Source organism: Scylla paramamosain, chromosome 15, assembly GCF_035594125.1.
Source record: "Scylla paramamosain isolate STU-SP2022 chromosome 15, ASM3559412v1, whole genome shotgun sequence".
Lineage (NCBI taxonomy): Eukaryota > Metazoa > Arthropoda > Malacostraca > Decapoda > Portunidae > Scylla > Scylla paramamosain.
This window is the reverse complement of record NC_087165.1, coordinates 19944565-19964562: the sequence shown is the minus strand read 5'-3', so window position 1 is coordinate 19964562 and position 19998 is coordinate 19944565. Positions and strand designations below refer to the sequence as shown.

Genomic DNA, 19998 nt, shown 5'->3' with positions numbered 1-19998 from the left:
TACAAATAAGAGACAAACTCCAATGCCATCATAAAGGAGTGCTTGAATTTCTTGGCTAAATGTGAAATAAAAAAAAAAACAGCTTCACCATCTCGCAGACCACAGTTAAGAATGGGGAAAAACAGCTGTTATAATACTTAAGGCATTATTATGACGCACCTTGGTGTGCTCACTATTTAGTACACAAGTCCCTTCTTTTTCAACATCACTTACAGCGACGCTAGAAACTGAAGACAGAGTAAAACGAGGTGCTGAGAACCATCCTGGGAGCATTCAGATGGAAACACGTGTTCTCTCTATCAGACAGAACGAACTTTCTCATGAAAACAGATATTCAGGTCATGTTTACACGCAGCTCAGCAGTCAGCAGCCATTGTAAGGGACGGCTCAGGGTAGCTGGTTCAACAAGGTACGGTACGTTCTACACTAATTTAAAATCTCATGAGAGGCTATAATCCCTCAGTCACGGAATTAAATGTTGTGCAAGTATGTACCGTAATGTGTAGATATGTGCTCTCAGTGACAAGACAAGTTCTGGGAGGTAGTGGACTAGTAATCCACCAGATCGTTGTTAGAATTTATCTTTTCTCTTGTTCCGTTCTCTTTTCCTTATTATCTAGTTCTCTCTAGTTCTCGTGAGGGTGCGGGGAGAGAGGGAATAAACCTCGTCAGGAACGGTTTTTATTTATTTATTTGTTTGTTATTATTATTATTATTATTATAATTATTATTATTATTATTATTATTATTATTATTATTATTAATTAATTTATTTATTTACTTTTTGTCGATGTATGTAGATTTACATAAAGGTAAACCTTAAAATAAAGCCGTTCTTCGATTATTCTGTATCGATCATACTCAATAGAAAACCAAATGTTGTAAGGTAAACTAAAATAGCTTAATACTCAAGTTCATTCAAGTCCCGTTCTGCACACTTTATCCTTACTTATAATGGCATTACATAACAGAGAAAATATTTACAAAAAAAAAAAAAAAATCAGGATTTCCGAGATATAAATATTACGTACTCAAAGAAAGGAATAACAATTCTTTCTGACTTACACTTTTTTGATGTCACACCAAGATCTTTGTAACTTTATTGGACAGCGTTTTAGGAATATCCAAAACTAAAGCTTTTATCAAAGAATTCTTCGATTTTTTTTCTGTTAATAATTGTTTAACGGCATCTTATAAGTAAATACAAAATAAATAATTAAAATGACTATCTGATCATGTATTAAAAAAAAAAAAAAAAAACACGTACGTGGTGATAGGAATGGGCTTTAATAAGATGTAGGCGAGGAGACTGGCCGCTGCCCTTTGCTCCTCTCTTAGTACATCCCCATAACATGACAGGATGTCGCATAACGTATAACTCATACCGATACCACCACACTAATGCGTAAAGGAGGCAACACGGGGCATTTGTTTAGATTTACTGTATACGCATAACCTTTACATCAGATACACGATAACATTCTTTTATCAAACAATTTAATCCAAATCAAACAAATATATTATTATTATTTTTTTTCCAAGCATCAAAGCGAACGTTCTGTCCTCTGATCCTTGCTAATGCTTCCGCTGTTTATCTGTGCGATTAACACGAAAACTTGAGAGAGAGAGAGAGAGAGAGAGAGAGAGAGAGAGAGAGAGAGAGAGAGAGAGAGAGAGAGAGAGAGAGAGAGAGAGAGTCCCTGCAGGGTTGTTTGCTGAAAATGATTGAAGAATTGTGTGATTGAATGTGAGATTTTAAGGGAATGCATGGGAATCACGAGTGAAAGAGAAAGACTCATATTTTTCCCTATTAGTTGTTTTGTTCAGAACTATTATTATTATGACATTTCAGCAAGAAAGGAGACGCACGAGTTCACTTCACGATAACACGATAAAACCGGATCTTATCAAATTTCCCCTTGTGATCTTACTAATTCAAATACAATTAAACTATGAGAGGAACAGTTTATTGAGAAGGAAGAAGTGCAAAATAGGGGTATGATACTGACAAATATAGGACAGGAAAGTGGAATTCTTATGCTTTCCTCTCCTACTTTTTAATTTTATCCGGCGTGTGTGTGTGTGTGTGTGTGTGTGTGTGTGTCCTTTACTTTTTGCTACACATTTGCACACCATAGTCATACATAATATTTTTTTTTCTTCTTCTTTCTTTCGTCTCACCTCCAGCAGTTTGGGTATAGCTCCATTAATTTCTCTAATCTCTCTTCACATCTTAAACCTCTGAGACTTGGTACTTATCTCGTTGCTGCTCTTTGTACTTTTATTTCTGGTTTTGTAAAATGTTTGTGTGTGTGTGTGTGTGTGTGTGTGTGTGTGTTCCCAATGACACGTTATAAGTCGCAAGGCTCAAGATCAAGTGTGTGTTTGTGTGTTCGTGTGTGCGTCAAACCCGTGTGTATGTGTGTGTGTGTCAGTATGTGTGAGTGTGTGTCAGTGTGGAGGTGTCAGCTGTAAGGCCGCCAGGGAAACACACACCAGCACCACTAGTCCTTCACCTTCCCCTGGGTAGCAAAGGAGAAAACCTGGCGTAAGTGGGGCGTCTTTCCTTACCTGTGAGACTCACCTGTCCGAATATAATGAGCAGGAAGTGGTGAGGAGATGAAGGTGAAAGTGATGGTGTTTACGTGGGATGTTTACTTATTCTTGTTATGTAGCTTCCTAGATAGTGTATTTCGGCCAATTTTCGTCAGAGTAACGTGGTGGGAGTTACCTGTGGGACTCGCCCGTCTAGTTAGAATGAATAGGAAGTGATAAAGAGGAAGATGAAAGTAGTGGTATTTTCATGGAATTTATTTTCCGTGTATAGCTTCATAGTTTGTTTATTCTAACTTACTTCTGCCAGAATAGCTTTTAGGGAGCTTGGCATTAGCAGGAGGAGATTATAATTAATAAAACAAGAGCAGCAGTGATACAAGAGTTGAAGATGAACAAATGTACTCGTTTTTTCTGATTACCTAGGTCATTTTGGGACATTTTAGGCTGATGTTTACCTCCCTACTTGGCTACCTGGAAAGGCAAGCAGTGTGGTGAAGGATATAATCGGCATGGGTTAGGTGGGAAATGGGTGGGGGGGGGCAGCTAATATCTGTAGGTATGGCAGTCCTGAAATTAAAGGCGGCCATAGTAGTACATGCAGGTAAGGGATTGAGTTGTGTGTCTTATGCAGGAATTATGTCTCAGAAGGTATCATAGGCATAATTAACTTAGAAGGTCGTGTAGGAGGTGTAGTGTTTGGATGCAGAGCTGATTGAAGAACATTGAGAGACTATAGTGTAAACAGCATTGACAGTGAGCTCCAGGTATTAATGTGTCAGGCTGAAGAAAGGTCTTTGCCAATCATTTACTGTTGGGTTCCCTGTCATTGAATTTCCTTCCAAGGTCTCACGTGGCCAGTTTGTTCAACCTTCAGTTTAATTTCTCAATGTTTCCATGATGCTTGAAAAGATGTATGACACAGTAAAAGCAATAAGCAGCCAGTTTTTGTATATGTGAGTGTTGAAGTGATAGAATAAGAGGATTATATGTATGAGGGGATTAGATTGGTTCTTAATATGATGAGTGTTGTGGATTATAATAGGTGGGAGAATTTCATATACTGTAATTTTTATGAATATTTTTAGATTTTCTTTTTCAGATAAGACCTTCGTACATGCAATGGGTGGAAATCTTATGCAGTATTTCAAAGTTTAAATGTATTTGTTTTTATGAGTTTATTGCATTGTGAAAAATGTAACAAAAATCTTTTTGACTGTGATAGGTCATCCTGACTCCTGTGTGACTACTGTCATGTGTCATGTCAGGGATCCAACGGGAAATAAGTTGCTGAACACTTTTGTGGGTTATCCTTGTGAGACTTAGCATTATTTAATTTATAAGTTTTATGAAACAAGCAGGACTAGATCTTACAAAATAAATTAAATCAGTTACTCAATCATGAGCCATCCTAGCTACTAATAGGATGAGTACAGTGATGTCATATTGGCTTGGAATTGATTAGATATCTTAACCCATTCTATTATATCCCACCCCCAAGCATAGCCAGTGGCTGATTTGAATATGTTGTAAATAGTGCAGCTGTAAATGCTTTTCTTCATGGATATTACAAATTTGTTAGACTTGAGTTATTAATGTAATGCTGGGACAGGCAAGATCAAAGAAACTCCTTTTGGATCATGGCTTGATTAGTGGTGAGCCATGTACTATTGGATCCTTTCATTTCCATACTCCCATTGTTTAGATGAGGCAATGCTGGGGTGACATCCATGATTGTACAAATTACCATAGAGGTGGAAAGAGAGCTGATGGGTGGCTCACCGCATTCACTATACTTCTATTGACCCCCCAAACTCTCCTCTTCTCTTCTCTTTTCTTCTCTTCTCTTCTCTTACTTTTTTCTTTTCTTTCTCCTCTCCTCTCCTCTCCTCTCCTCTCCTCTCCTCTCCTCTCTCCTCTACTTTCCTTTCCTTTTCTTTCTTCTCCTCTCCTCTCCTCTCCTCTCCTCTCCTCTCCTCTCCTCTCCTCTCCTCTCCTCTCCTCTCCTCTCCTCTCCTCTCTTCTCTTCTCCTCTCTCCTCTACTTTCCTTTCCTTTTCTTTCCTCTCCTCTCCTCTCCTCTCCTCTCCTCTCTTCTCCACTCTCTCGCTCTCTCTCTTCCTCACTCTCTCATATTTTCATCACTGATCTCAGACTCAGTCATGCTTATGATTCTTGCCTGCATTCCTCAGGTGACCTCAGCAGGAATTTCATGACTCACCAGAAAACCAAACAAAGCACCTTCCCTCTTAGCACTGAGTAATCTTTAAGTAGGAAAGAGGAACTTATCTGATATTGTTGATTATCCATTATTCTCCTCTGATATTTTGCATTTGTGAGGCTGGAGTGTAGCACTGTGTTCCTTTTCCTCAGGTACATGCTGGCAGAGAGGGAACTATTACCATGATGGAACTGAGCCACAGTCTCACCTTGAATGAGGAGGCTCTTGCCCAGCTCCCTCCAGCCAAGCGGCCAATATTTGTGTTTGAATGGCTTCGCTTTCTGGACAAGGTTTTGGAGGCTGCTCACAAGGTCAGTCGGCAGGATAGCAGATCATGCCGATATGTGTGTATGTGCTATACTACCTTTCTCTCTATTGTCACTATAGGCTGTATTAGATATGCTTTGCTGTCTCACCCATGACTATTCTCAAAGGCCACAGAGATTAGCTGGGTTCTCAAGAGTGTTTCTCAAGTTAATCGTGTAGAAATCTTGTTAATCTGTCACTGGAGCTGTAAAAAACACTATTAAAAACCTCTGTAACTTCAACTAGAGCCTCCTGAATGTAGTGGAGGAGAGGCACAGAAGTGTTTCAGAACATGATCCTAAATTAGATGGTATGACAGCTTTTGTATGTTTGGCACTAATTCATTCTTGGATTGTTCTGGTGAGAGATACCCTTTGTATTCCCTAGTGTCTGTTTCTTTCACTGTCATGTGTTTCTTTTTCTCATCTTTTCTTTCTTTTCAAAACTTCTGTAATGTTCTTTTTACTTCTTCCTTGTCTGTTGCTTTTCCAGTAAAAAGTTTTGAAAAGCACTTTTTTTCCGTAAGGTTTTCTCTTTCATCTCAAGGATAGCTTTTTGTATATTTGTTTAATATACTTTGTCCTCTATCATTACAAGGCCAAATGATAAGATAGTTTATTACTTTTATATGGTATCTTTTGTTCTCTCTCATCACAAAAGTAGATGATAGAACAATGTATTATGGATTTGGTGTATTTCTCTCATTGTTATCACAAGGTTAAAGGATATGATGGCTGAATATAGTATGTATAAAGTGTATTCATCTCTCTCATCACAAGCTTTGATGATAGGATAGCTTGTTATGTGTATGTGATGTACTTTATTGCAGTTAACATTAATCAGTCATTGATCACACTGGTTTCTCACCCCCAGTCTGATATCAAAGAATGCCAGAAGCAACTGGTGGCGCAGCTGGTGGGGCAGATGAACGAGTCCCCAGGGCCGCCCACACGCAAGCTGGTGGCGCGGTGCCTGGCTACCCTGTTCAGTGTGGGGGACACTTTTCTCCTCTTTGACACCATCAACAAATGTAATGATGTCCTCAAGAATAAAGATGACTCACCAAGCTATCTGCCAACCAGACTGTAAGTTGTCTTGGGTTTATAAGAGATTGAACTTCCAACCTCCATAAAGTGCTTTGTCATTTTATTAAGTAGATGTAGTGAATTTGCAGTGAGCTTTCATTTTGAAGACATTTGAAAATATAATCTATTGTATATGACAAGGATGAACACCAGAGAAGAGATATTCTTACTGTAAAAAGTGACAGAGGTTAATAAACTGCCCAACTCCATAAGGGAAAATAAGGATGTCAACCAGAATGATGATGATGATGATGATAATCATGTGAGATTATAAATATCTAAAAGAAATTATAAAAAAATCTGAAGGTTTCTAAGATTTTATGATGATTAATTGCATTAATTTCTACATCATCTTTTCTGCATCACCACTAACAAATATACACATGTGCAGTGCTGCAGTGACCTGCATTGGTGCTATGTATGAGAAGTTAGGACGCATGATGGGACGGTCATATGAGGAAACTGTGCAGATCCTCATCAAGGCACTGAGGAATGCAGAGTCCCAGCTGAGGATAGAGATCATGATGACCTTGGAAAAGATCACAGCGGGCATGGGCACTGCAGCAGGCAATGTACACAAGGATATTTACAAGGCTGCCAAGATGGGTCTCACTGATCGGGCTCTTCCTGTCAGATGTGCCTCAGCTCTGGTGAGTTCTGTTACAGGAATGATGTTTGTGTGTGTGTTTCCTCATCAACCTATTTATCTGTTTATCTATTATAAGGTGGTCATGGCCCTGGTGCTTTATCTTTTAACTATCTATGTGGTAAGGTGATACTGATACCCTCATGTTAAGTTTTAGTTTTGTTGTGTATTACTACCTGTCTTTGTAGGGATCTATATATATTTATTGCTTCACTCCATTTCAAAATTTCCAAAAGGAAGTAGTAATAGCAATGATTATATCCATATACATGCTGTTCTGTGCTTACTGTCCTTGTTTTCTGCTATTCTAGTATTAATTTGAATTAGGTAATCCCTCAAATATATATTTTCTTCTTTACAGTTTTAACCTTCTGGCTGTCCACTGTCAGTCTGACAATCTCAAAAGATGCATTTTCTTTCATTCACTCACTCCAAAGTTCACCAAATTATCATCTAAAATACTTACATTGCTTTTATCAGTACATCATTTCAGTTCCTTTTTACTGTTTTATATGATTTTATTTTATAACCAAGATATACTTTTTAAAGTGTACTCATATTTGTTTATATTTCATCTTTATTACATATACTTTTCATCACTGATGTGTAATTCACCCTAAAGTGAAGTAAGAAAGATTTTAGGCATTTTCTTGTGATTAAATAGTTTGATCAAATGAGTGGTTGTATTTCATTAAGACTGTAAATATTTTTTCCAACAGTGCTTAATGGAAATGACCAAACATGCACCATTCATGTACACAACAGAGATTGAAAACTTGTCTCAGTTGTGTTACCGTGCATTTGACAACAGTAACTATGATGTTCGATGCACTGTGGCCAAGCTGCTGGGAGTTGTACTGGCAACAACACAGAATCCACCCAAAGAGTTTGTAAAAGGTGAGTTGTATCCTTACTCAATGAACTATATTCCAACCTTGATTGGCAGGATAAGATTTTGTAAAATTACATTGTTAAAAAAATTATGGAGTGCAAAAGTCATTATGTGTGGATGTAATAAAATACTCAACATTGCTGATTTGTGTGTATTTCCAAGCGGCATGTTGATTTGACTTTTGTGTGGAGCCCTTTTTAGGTACATTTTGAAGTGTTTGATATTAAAAAAAATAAATATTTCAGGAAATAGCAAAGGAGGCGCTGTAAAGCTGATGTCACTTGATGAGGCACTGACGGTCTTGCTGACAGGATTTTTAAGAGGTGGAAACAGCTTTCTGAAGGGGACTGGGGAGATGATCAAAGGCTCATCCTCAGTGTCACGTGAAGTTAGAGTAGGCATAACACAGGTCAGTATATCTCTCTCTCTCTCTCTCTCTCTCTCTCTCTCTCTCTCTCTCTCTCTCTCTCTCTCTCTCTCTCTCTCTCTCAGAGAGATAGACAAGATAACTTACTAAGATATTTTTCCACAAGGGGTCAGGGATTCATTGCCTTGTCAGCTAATGTATCTGAGATGGTGCATATAGTGGTGGTGTGTTTTGGGGCAAGCACTTTGGTTGATTAACCAGGCTGGCTGTGCCACAAGAAAGCAAAAGTAGTAAGTAGTTGCCACATCCCTACACTTCACTGGTAGACAATTTCATCTACAGCTTTTAAGATGCTTATTTTTGTATTACAGTAATTTTAATAAGTCTGGTAGCCTAAAGGCAAAATCAGTCTTTTCTCCTTTCTTTATGCAGACAGCTTTTTACAGCATTTTGAATGTTAACAGAGATTGACCATAGCTGTAAAAGGGTTAAAAAGTTCATATCTAAAATGAATATAGATATGGTGCACCATCTTCATATGATTTTTGCAAAGCTCTTCAATGTGGTAATTCATAACTCTTACTTTTGTAGGCGTATGTGGTATTTGTGCAAGAGATGGGTGCATTATGGTTGGAACGTCATGTGTCCACTCTGTTGGCCCACCTGATGGAACTGGTGGCCAGCCCAAAGGCCATCACCTCCCATGTAGAGGCTGTCTACTCACGCAAGTGTGTCAACTTTATCTTGCGAGCCACACTGGGACGTATGATTGGAGAGAAAGCACAAGCAGCAGCCTGTAAAGAAATCACTCAGTTGATTATCAAGCATATGAATACTGTTGGTAAGTGTCTTGTATTCAGCTATATTGTATTGAATATTCCAGTTTTCAATTGTTATTTTTAGTATTTTGAAATGCCATGAAAGAGGGCAAGGGAAAATCATAGCATTGATATATTCACTCAAGCAGAGCCCCTAATGAGAAAGATGGATATGAATAATCAATGGAAGAAAAGGTAAAAAAAATAGATAAATAATAAAATGAAATAAATAAATAAAGCAAAACAACTGCTAGGATAATGTGCATTGAGTTATTAGGAAGGTTTTCACTTTTTCTTTAATTTATAAGTGCTTTAATTTATAAGTGGTATTATTAGTTGTTGTTTATCTTCTTTTAGGACAGAAGATTTGATAAATAGGAAATAGATGTAGGTAGAAATTTTGATGTAATTATCTCATTCCTGAAATTTGATTCTTGTAAAAAAATCATCCAGTAAATGATATCATGTAATTGTGTTTGCTTTGGTCTTATCTTGTTTGCTTACTCTTCTTTGTTTTCTTTTCTTGTGATATGTTTTTTTTTCTAATTATGAATGATTATTACATTTTCAGATGTCAGTGGTGAGGGAACCAAGGATGGAGGAGAAGGAGGACAGCATGTATTGGTTTGTCTGCTGCAAGAGCTTGGCTGTCTTATGGAGTCACTCAGCACTACGTCATCCACAATAATTCTTGATACACATCTTAGTGAGTGCATTTCTTAGTTTAAGACTATTTCTTAATTTGTTCATATGACAATGTTTATTGAGGGTAACAGTAGTGCCTGAAAAATAGTACATCTCAGCAATAATTAAAGATTGATTCATGGAGCATCTTTTGAGAGTGAAATACAGATGCCAGAAAATATAGTATTCTTTGCTTAAAACAGATTTTAAATTAATATATGTGGCAACATTTTGATAGTAACAGAGAGTGCCAGAAAAGACAGTACTTGTTAATTTAAGACTTGCACGTATGACAGTTCACTGAGTCTTTAGGATAATGGAGAGGTACCAGAAAGGGAAGTAGATTAGTAGAGGAATTTGGAAGACTGATAGAATAATGCCATGCCATGATTATGGCTATGAATGTGGTTGGGAATCATTGTTATAACATCAGAAAATTTAATCACTAATGTTGAAATATAATTAGATATTTATCCTAAATGAAACCTCAACCTTTTTTCAGCAATTAAAATAAGTTCATTACAATTTTATTCATAAATTCTTAGGAATTTATGACCTGAGGCACTTCATGGTTTTTATGCACTCACATTCATCATACAAGTACATACTACAGCTTTTTATTGGGATTTTATGATCAAAGCTTATTGATAACTCATTAGATATGACTACTGCATTTGAAAAAAAAGAGGAAGAGTATACCATGCTGATTTCTGTTATTTACACTTGTTTTTAAGTTCTTTTACAAATTATATAACATGTAATTGCATTCTTCAGATTTAGTGGATGCAGTGGTGGCTGTGCTGCTTCACCCAAGCAGTGCTGCACGACTGAATGCTGCCTGGTGCCTTCGCTGCATCTGTCTTGCCCTTCCCTCCCAGCTCCACCCTCTCATCACCCGCTGCTGTGACCGCCTCGATGCACTTAAGTCTTCCCCTGAAGCCATTGCTGGCTATAGGTGTGTCAAGTTTGTGTTTGTTTGCTAATGTCTGCACTGGATATTGGAATTCCCTTAAGGGGATGGTCATAGTAAAAGATTCTCTTATTCTCATATATGCATACCAGTCTTACTTCATCATCATTCTCTCTCTCTCTCTCTCTCTCTCTCTCTCTCTCTCTCTCTCTCTCTCTCTCTCTCTCTCTCTCTCTCTCTCTCTCTCTCTCTCTCTCTCTCTCTCTCTCTCTCTCTCTCTCTCTCTCTCTCTCTCTCTCTCCTAAGGACACTATTTATGAGTAATTTAACCCATTTAAACTGTATTGATAAACTAAACTAAGAAATCCTTCATCTCAACCTGTAGCTTGTAAGATAGTTTATGAAAATAAATGAAAGAATAAAGAAATGTGAAGATTAGAATATATTTTGTATTCAGCTATTACTCCATGAGTTTTTAGATGTTTTAGACTTTTCAAGTTTATTTGATAGTGTGGAAAATTGGCTCTACTGATCTTTACTTACCTGTTATTCTCTCTGTTAGCTGTGTTGTGTCAGCTCTTGTTGGGTGTGTCCAGAAAACCCCCCTTGGGATCCCTCACATGCGGGGAAAGGTCCTCTTCAACATAGCTGAAGAGCTCCTCCGATCAGCCAGCCAGAACTCCCGACTGTCTCTTCACAGAACTCAGGCTGGATGGCTCATCATTGGCTCCATCATGACCTTGGGTAGGCTGTTATTGTGTGTAGAGTGAGTGCATTAACCATCAGAAGGCTTATGGATATGATGGGGTCTCTCCTATTGTTCTCTGTTTCCACATTGCCTAGTCAAACTCTTCACTCTCTCCATCAGCATCTACTTTTCCTTCTTGGAAAGTTGCCTAAATTCAGCCTATTCCTAAAAAGAGTGACTGCTCTAATCCCTCAAGCCACTGTCTTATTGCTTTAATTTTTTGCCTCTCTAAAGCTTTCGAATCTATCCTCAACAGGAAGATTCTTAAATATCATCACTTCACAGCCTTCTATCTGATCACCAGTATGGGTTCTGTAATGGCTGCTCTACTGGTGATCTTCTGATTTTTCTTACTGAGTCTTGGTCATACTTTTCTTAGGGGTTTTTGATGAAACTTTTGCTGTTGCCCCAGATAAATCAAAAGCATTTGATAGAGTCTGCTGCAAAGCTTTGATTTCCAAACTATCCTCCTATGGCTTCTATCCTTCTCTTTGTAACTTCATCTCAAGTTTCCTTTTTGACTATTCTATTGCTGCTGTGGTAGATGGTCACTGTTCTCCTAAGTCTATTAATAGTGGTGTTCTGTCTTCAGCCTCTCTCTCATCGCTGTAGTGTTGCATCTCTTGCTATCTTCTATCATTATTTTCACGCTAACTGCTCTTCTGATCTTGCTAACTTCATGCCTCCTGTCCTCCTGTGGCCTAGCTGCACAAGACTTTCAGCTTTCTCTCACTCCTATTCTGTCCACCTCTTTAATGCAAGAGTTAACCAATATTTTTAATAATTCATCCCTTTTCTTTTAAACTGAAACTCCCTACCTGCTTTTGTATTTTCTCCTTCCTATGACTTGAATTCTTTCAAGAGGGAGGTTTCAAGACACTTATTCTTTAGTATTTGAAGGTCATTTCTGACCTCTTTTTTTTGGGATTGGTGCTTCACTGAACTTTTTTCTTCCTATATTTTTGCTGCTTTTGGCTGGTGCCCTTCTTACATAGGAAAAAAATAAGTATGACTTTATGTTTATACTCAGAAGAGTTTTGGAGTTGGAAGCACTTGGAAGAAGACTAATAGAAAGACCAAAAAAGTATCTGGAAACATTGTGTAAAGGGAGGCATGAGAAAGATGAATATCAGCAAAGAGATAATTTGTGACTGCAAAAAGTGGGAGAAACTCATAAGCTGTTCAACCTTGTAAGGAAAAATAAGGAAACTAAATGATGATGATTATGATGACAGTAATGCTTCACTCTGATGGCACTGAGACCTACAGCATTTTTGTATACACATCTTAACTGTGAAGAAGAAAAAAGGAAACCCTATTGAATGTCATTCCAAGAGAGAGAGAGAGAGAGAGAGAGAGAGAGAGAGAGAGAGAGAGAGAGAGAGAGAGAGAGAGAGAGAGAGAGAGAGAGAGAGATTGCTATAAGAGACAAAGTATGAATTGTGTATTGAAACTCATATTAATTCACATTAATCATAGGACTCAAGTGTTGCCTTGAATAAGCCAACTGGAATCTTGTAGTCTCCTTATTTTCTTATATCTGTATGTTCTGTGTTGCAGGTGTGGGTGTTGTGCGAGGTCTGCTGCCCCGCATGTTACTCCTTTGGAAGAACTCTTTCCCCCGTTCCAGCAAAGAGATTGAAAGTGAAAAGGCCCGAGGAGATGCTTTCACGTGGCAGGTAAGATAAGTCTTAAATGTTTTGGCACTGTAACTCTGTTGCATTTAATTGGCTGTAATGGAAGTTTTTGGATATTTATAGAGTGTTTTCATGATTATAGCAATAGGTGAATAAGGGATTCTGCAGGATAAGTAAAAATACTTATTAGAATATGATTGATCATCTTTATGGCCTTTGACATTATTCCTTATGAAAGCCTAAGGTGTTTAATCCGTACAGTGTTGTGTTTTGTCAGAGATAGGGGGTCTTGTCAGGTTGCAGTTTTTGTATTTTTTTTTTTTTTTACCCTGTAAAAAGTAACATTGTTTGATATATCTATTATCCCCATACGATGAATGGAATTGTGGCTACCATACAGTTTTGATTCTTGGATTTTTTTCCCTTCTTTGAGCTCACGATATCAGAGTAGGGATGCAGAATTTATTTTTCTGTTTTTTCAAGGCTTTTATTCTCACCTTTACATAAACTTTCCACAGCCCTGTAATGTATGATAAATAAATACTTCTTTACATTACAAAAACCTATAGATAAACAAGAATTTTATGTTCAACAAAATGGTTGGATGCACATCTGGCTGTGGCTACTACACTTACAATTCTAAAAAAATTAGAACATGCTGTGGCTTTCAGTTTTCCTTTCTGATTATTCTGAAGTTTTGTTTCCTATTTCTTGTGCCTTACTGATTATAGATTTCAGAAGTAACTTCCTAGGAGAAAGTAACTTACCTTTTTATGTGATGATTTTGGGGAAACATCAGCCCATCCTTTGTAGCCAGCTCTGCAACAATGTCAGAGTGTCAAAACATTTATAACCAAAATCTTTATCCCTCTCCAATACTGAAGCTTTCAGTTTTATTTTATTGCTTTGATATTATATGCATGATGACAGGCATTGAAAAAACAAAATAATCTCCAAATATATCTCAGTTCCTACAGAAGTATTCAGTTCATAATAACTATAAGCCCAAAAGATAAGTTTGTATATGAAAACATTCACTTCTGACTTGTCAAAATATTCTTTGTTACTGTTAGTGACAAGTCTTATATACAAACAAAATTGAGGGCTATAATATGACTAAAAAATGAAATTGTATATATATGTACACTTCCCTAAGAGGTATATATATATATATATATATATATATATATATATATATATATATATATATATATATATATATATATATATATATAATATATATATATATATACACTAAACACTGTATGGGTTAACAATATGGCACAAAGGAAGACTAAAATATGTTGGTCTGAATTTTTGGTTCTTTGAAAAATAATTGATACTTAATATATTTTATCAGTAATACATGAGCTTTATTTGTCTATATTAATTTTTTAGGTTACTTTGGAGGGCAGAGCAGGAGCTTTAGCCTCCATGCACAGCTTCCTTCTTCACTGCTCTGAACTGGCAGCTGAAGACACAGTTCGAAGACTTCTCCTGCCTATAGAAGCTGCTCTCCTTATGTTGTCTTGGTAAAGACTATCATTTTTTATCCTTGCATGGTTTGGTGATGTCCAGTGATGAGTTCAGCAGTTGTTTTACATTATGGTATTACATTAAAGTGCCTTGTTGGCAAATTTTTATCAGGTGATAGCTAAAGGCATGTGTGGTAAATTCTTATCCTTACATATTATTCTCTTTTGAAGTCCTTTCCTTTTTCATTAGTATGCCACTTTACATATCAGTTTAATCTCATTGGTGATGATACTGCCTCTGAAGGGTGCTTGCTGCAGTGAGTAGTCATTCCACTCATTGTGTGTTCCTGCAGCATTGCACACATTGTGAAGCAGTATGGCCAGCACCTCAAGGCATCCACTGCCATGGTGCGGCTCCGCCTCTATGAAGTGTTGGCTCTTCTGCCACCTCAGTCTTTTGAAAGTAAGTAATGTAGTAGACATGTGTTGTATTTTTACTTAAAACATCACTTAAGATGGTGATAGTAACATTTAAGTTCAACACTAATGTATAACTAAATAAGATTAATAGTTCTGAGAACATGAAATGTATACATATTTTCTTGAGGAGCTCCACAAATATGATGATAATGATGATGATATTGACTGATGCTATTCAATTATTGTCTTTTAAGGTCACTACACAAGTATCCTGAAATTGTTGGTTAGTGAGTTCACCCTTGCTGAGAGTGGTGCCAACACCACCACCTCACTTCTGCGCAGCATGTGCCATGCTGATGACTCTGTCATTCTGGGCACCTGGCTGCACCACACCCACCACAAGGCCATTGAAGACCAGGTAGGCACATTCTTTGTGTTTGTTTTCTTCATACATGACAACTCACACAGCCAAGCAAATTATTATAATCTCATATCTATTGTGCACAATTTATTGGATGTGGTATTACATGAATGACTATCACTTTATATAGAAGTGCATACTACATGCAGTACTTCTATTTATTTTGAAAGTGCAACAAGAAAAAGCTTCAAATTTATATAAATAAGAGAAATAAACTTAACCTTTGTCTTATGTTTCTATTATTTGTCTTTGATAATAATTCTATACATGTTTCTTCTGATGCTACACATTTTCCTCACAGCTACAACCAAACAGTGCAAGTGGGTCTGGAGCACTGGAGCATGATCCAACCTACCTGTATCGACCACTGCCAGAGGGTGAGGCCATTGCTGGCCCCCTTCCCTTAGGTGTGGCCGTCATAGATGCCTCAGTGGTCCTCTTCGGACAGATGTTTCCACTGGTGGCAAATAAACATCGCCTCAAGGTGGGTTAAGGGTTATTTGCAAGTGCAGGTTTTATTACCTGTTGCTCATGGATGAAGTCACAGCCAATAGGAAGTGATAAAAATGCAAGAAAACTTAATTTCTGAGTGTGATGAGTTGCTTTACACATCTGTACAAGTTTGCTTGGGGAAAAAATATTTATGATTGATAAATTCAAATAGATCTGTTGAATTAAGATCTGAAGAGAGGGCATTTGAAGTGGGGTGCTGCATTTTAAAGATACAAATAAGTTAAGGTGTAATGTCTGCTTTGCAAACTGGTTTCTTAGTTCCCCATAGAGACATGCATAGATGGTCATGGGGTGGATGTTTCTTGGCATCTTCAGAGTAAGTATTGGTTGTATGAGAATCAGAATTAAGTGTTACTAAGGGACAATTATGCATAATATTGATACTTCATTGATGTAAAAATTCTTGATAATATTAGAGCTTTTTTATCATCCATTTTTATACTGATCATCTTATGAATATTTACAGATGATACCTTTCTTTTTCTATGGCAGATGTTGAATTTGTTTGGGGACATGATTCGAGCTGCCAAAAGCCAGCGTCAAGAGGCTGTACAGATGAACATTTTTACTGCTGTGCTGAGTGCCCTGAAGATCCTCAGTGATAACAAGGCTTCATTTGGCCAAGATGATGTTAAGAAAGCTGCAACTGCTCTTCTTCTGGTGAGTATTTAAGGTGATGCATAGTACATTCATTTGTGTTCTCCAATGTTTTGGTGTCTTACCTTAATTACATTTAACACCATTGGAAGTTATTGGGGTTTTCAAAATGTTTTCATGATTTTACTGATATTTTAACAAGGATTCTGCATTAACAATAGGAGAAAACATCATGAGAACCTTCCTGATCATCACTGACCTTTGAAAATAGTCCTAATGAGAATCCAAAACATTTAAGAATATGGATGATTGTTAGAAAGTGCATTACTCTGTGTCATGATGTTGAAGTTATCCCAATTAATACACTTCTGAATTGTATCATCATAAATTTTTCTATTCATATCAGTCTTTCTCAGATTAAACTATGAAGTAGAGTAGAATAAGTAATTATTATTATCACTATTATTATTGTTCTTTTTTGATGAGCAGGAAAGACAGTGATATGTATGTATAGTATCAGAACAGTTAGAAAAACCATGCTCTTCTCAACACATTACCAGCTGACCCATAAATGACCAAGTCCTGAGTGGTTTTTGGTCATGTTTGTCTGTTCTGATACTATATACTATAATCAAGCATGGTTTTCTGGTGTTTCAGGAAGATTGAGTTGTTTGAAAATAGGAATAATATTTTACAGTAAAGACTTTTATCAATCATGCTTTGGAACAACATTGTAATTTCTTAGTTATTTATTTTTATCAAAAGAATGATTGAGTGTGACATGTAGCAGTTAAAATGGATGCCTGTAATTTTAATCAGCTTTTATTATAATGCCCAGCAAAAGATATGTATTATATTCTATCCTTTATTTTTAGGGAGGCTTGATACACCCCAACTCAACACTGCGCTGTGCATCGGGAGAAGCTATTGGACGCATGGCTCAGGTGGTTGGGGATCCACGTTTTGTTGCAGAATTGGCCCAGAATAGTTTTGACAAGCTGAAGAGTGCACGTGATGCTGTGAGCCGCACTGGGCACTCCCTGGCACTCGGCTGCCTTCATCGCTATGTTGGAGGCATGGGGTCAGGCCAGCACCTTAGTACCTCCATCAGTATCCTGCTTGCTTTGGCTAAGGACACAACCTCCCCAGTGGTTCAGGTACTTGACACCATCACTCTAAATCTCTTTATGTAGGGAGATACGTGCAAATTAACCTATATTCTTAGAATCTTAAGTATATTACATACATCTTCTACATCTTTTGCTCTATGTTTTTTTGTAAGGTATGGGCTCTTCATGCACTGTCCCTGATTGCTGACTCTGGAGGCCCTATGTTCCGCTCCTATGTTGAGCCATCCCTTGCCCTGCTGCTGGAACTGCTGCTGTCTGTTCCTCTTCACACGGCAGAAGTTCACCAGTGCATAGGAAAGTGTCTTCAGGCTCTCATCACTACTGTGGGTCCTGAGCTGCAAGGTGAGACACTGCTTTTTGGGTACATTACACTATAAGTGCAGCAAGTTGACTCACTTTTGATCATGACTGTCCATCAACAAGAAAATGTGCATTCTATCAGAAAATATAAGAATTCACATTGAAGCTATAGAAGTAGAGGAATAGTACATTTCTTAGCTTTTTTTCAGATGTGTTTGATAGATGCTTTGATTTGCTTGGCAATCCCAGTTTTGTTTGATTTATGTGTGATATATGTATTTATGTGTTTGTATTTATGTATTTGTTTTTTTATAGGATTGTGTCATATTTATTTTGTTTAATTTGAACTAATCTATCACATTAATTTTATGCACAAGATTGTTTGCACACACCACTTTCTGTGGTGATACATTGCATTGATTTATTGCTCTATTCGGAAAACTGTTTCTCTGTATACTTATTTCCTTTTGTCTTGTTAAATTTCATGCTCTGTCTTATTAATGGCTTTCTTGTTTGATAAAAGTTTTCTAAATTATTTATTATTTATTTTTAAATCAAATTTTATTTTATTTTTTCTGTGTGTATATATGTGTATGTGTGTAAAAGTTAAATACATCCCCAATACAGAGCCTTACTTAGTCTTTCTCCCTCAACATCAGGTACAAACAGCAGTGTGGTGATGGTGCGGTGGTCTCTGTTGTGTGGGTGTGGCTTGGTGCAGGAACACCCAGAGCCACTGGTGCAGGCTGAGGCCATTGCATGTCTGCAGCAGATGCACATGTTTGCACCCAGACATGTCAATCTGTCCTCCTTAGTTCCCATGCTTGTGGTCAGTCCCTATTAATTCAGTCTCCTTTTATTAAATACTACACAGATATTGATGTTAATGGAAATATAAGTAAGTGGATCTAATTCAAGTCTTGGTAGTTTTCAATAGTAAACCAAGTTAAAGATTCACTGTTTTCAGCTAATCACTTGCTCCACAGAAAAAACTGAGCTGCAATCATCTGCTGCTGCGTCGTGCTGCTGTGTCATGTCTGAGGCAGTTGTCACAGCGTGAGGCCTGGGAAGTGTGTGAACATGCACTCAATCTTGCTCAAAGTAGTGAAGAACAGGATCAAGGTAATTATACTGCATATACTTGGATAAAATGAACATGGCAACACAGTAAGATGTAAGATGCAGCAACTATATTCATACTATATTTCTTAGATGCCATGACTGTTTACATAATTTATTAGTGAACATGAAGAAAAATTTCCCTCACTTGGAATAGGTGGTTAGGGCTTTAATGCTCTGTACCAAGTTGTTGAATTGTTGTTGCTCTGTTGGGAATTCCTCTTTGAGAGATGCACTGAGTGAGGCTAAACACTTTTGTATGTAAGTGCTTTGTTGTTACCATACATTGAAAGAGTAAGGACCCTATTCTTTAATGCTACGCTGATGATTGGTTGTGTTATTATGGATGTTTTTTTCCTTGATGATAAGTAATCATTGTTAAACTGTCACTAGAATCATGAAAGCATTTCATTCCAACAGAGCTTGTTAAATGTGGGCTAGATCAGATGCTGAAACTTTTAGAAATGTAGACTTTAATATTGTTTCTCTCTCTCTCTCTCTCTCTCTCTCTCTCTCTCTCTCTCTCTCTCTCTCTCTCTCTCTCTCTCTCTCTCTCTCTCTCTCTCTCTCTCTCTCTCTCTCTCTCTCTCTCTCTCTCTCTCTCTCTCTCTCTCTCTCTCTCTCTCTCTCTCTCTCTCTCCTCTCTCTCTCTCTCTCTCTCTCTCTCTCTCTCTCTCTCTTGCTCTCTCTCTCAATAGGGCTAGCAATGACAGAGACAGGTCTTCCTGGCCTGCTGTTTGGACTGCTGGACACTGAGACAGACTGTGTTTTGGTGCGGCACGTCCACCACACCCTCACCTCCATGCTGCAGGCGCTGGCCACCTCCCACCTCACCCTTTGGCTCACTCTGTGTCAGGAAGTTCTCACCAACACAGTAGGTTAGTAAAGATAAAGAAAAATGTTTTATGTAATATGTGTACTACAGTATTAATTATTTGCTTTGTGTATTATTTAGTTGATATAATTGAGCTTTTTGTAGAATCTGCCTTTGCATCATATAAGAAGTGGTATCCAAGGAAAAATTAAAGGGAAAGAATATAAAAGTTTTTTTTTTCTATTTTGTATGACAATGTGAAGTGTGTGTGTGTGTGTGTGTGTGTGTGTGTGTGTGTGTGTGTGTGTGTGTGTGTGTTTATCTAATTGTATTTTCTAAGTTT

General features: G+C 37.4%; 1 protein-coding gene across 3 annotated transcripts in view; it reads left to right on the top strand.

The window, feature by feature from the left end:
• The first annotated feature begins 227 nt into the window (after positions 1-227).
• The window catches only part of LOC135107591 (HEAT repeat-containing protein 5B-like), a 35689-nt gene continuing 15918 nt past the window's right edge, over positions 228-19998 (top strand). The window contains exons 1-21 of one of the 3 annotated variants that reach the window (XM_064017617.1): positions 228-409; positions 4926-5084; positions 5953-6164; positions 6556-6814; positions 7530-7707; positions 7948-8111; positions 8661-8910; positions 9459-9593; positions 10346-10526; positions 11044-11225; positions 12790-12908; positions 14265-14398; positions 14695-14804; positions 15016-15179; positions 15484-15666; positions 16188-16355; positions 17168-17449; positions 17575-17764; positions 18382-18551; positions 18709-18844; positions 19540-19719. In XM_064017617.1, coding sequence (XP_063873687.1) covers positions 4956-5084; positions 5953-6164; positions 6556-6814; positions 7530-7707; positions 7948-8111; positions 8661-8910; positions 9459-9593; positions 10346-10526; positions 11044-11225; positions 12790-12908; positions 14265-14398; positions 14695-14804; positions 15016-15179; positions 15484-15666; positions 16188-16355; positions 17168-17449; positions 17575-17764; positions 18382-18551; positions 18709-18844; positions 19540-19719 — 3526 coding nt within the window. In that variant the 5' untranslated portion in view covers positions 228-409; positions 4926-4955. Of the gene's footprint in view, positions 415-2390; positions 2549-4925; positions 5085-5952; positions 6165-6555; positions 6815-7529; positions 7708-7947; positions 8112-8660; positions 8911-9458; positions 9594-10345; positions 10527-11043; positions 11226-12789; positions 12909-14264; positions 14399-14694; positions 14805-15015; positions 15180-15483; positions 15667-16187; positions 16356-17167; positions 17450-17574; positions 17765-18381; positions 18552-18708; positions 18845-19539; positions 19720-19998 lie in introns of those variants that run through there. The other 2 variants (XM_064017616.1, XM_064017615.1) reach the window with 2 other exon arrangements.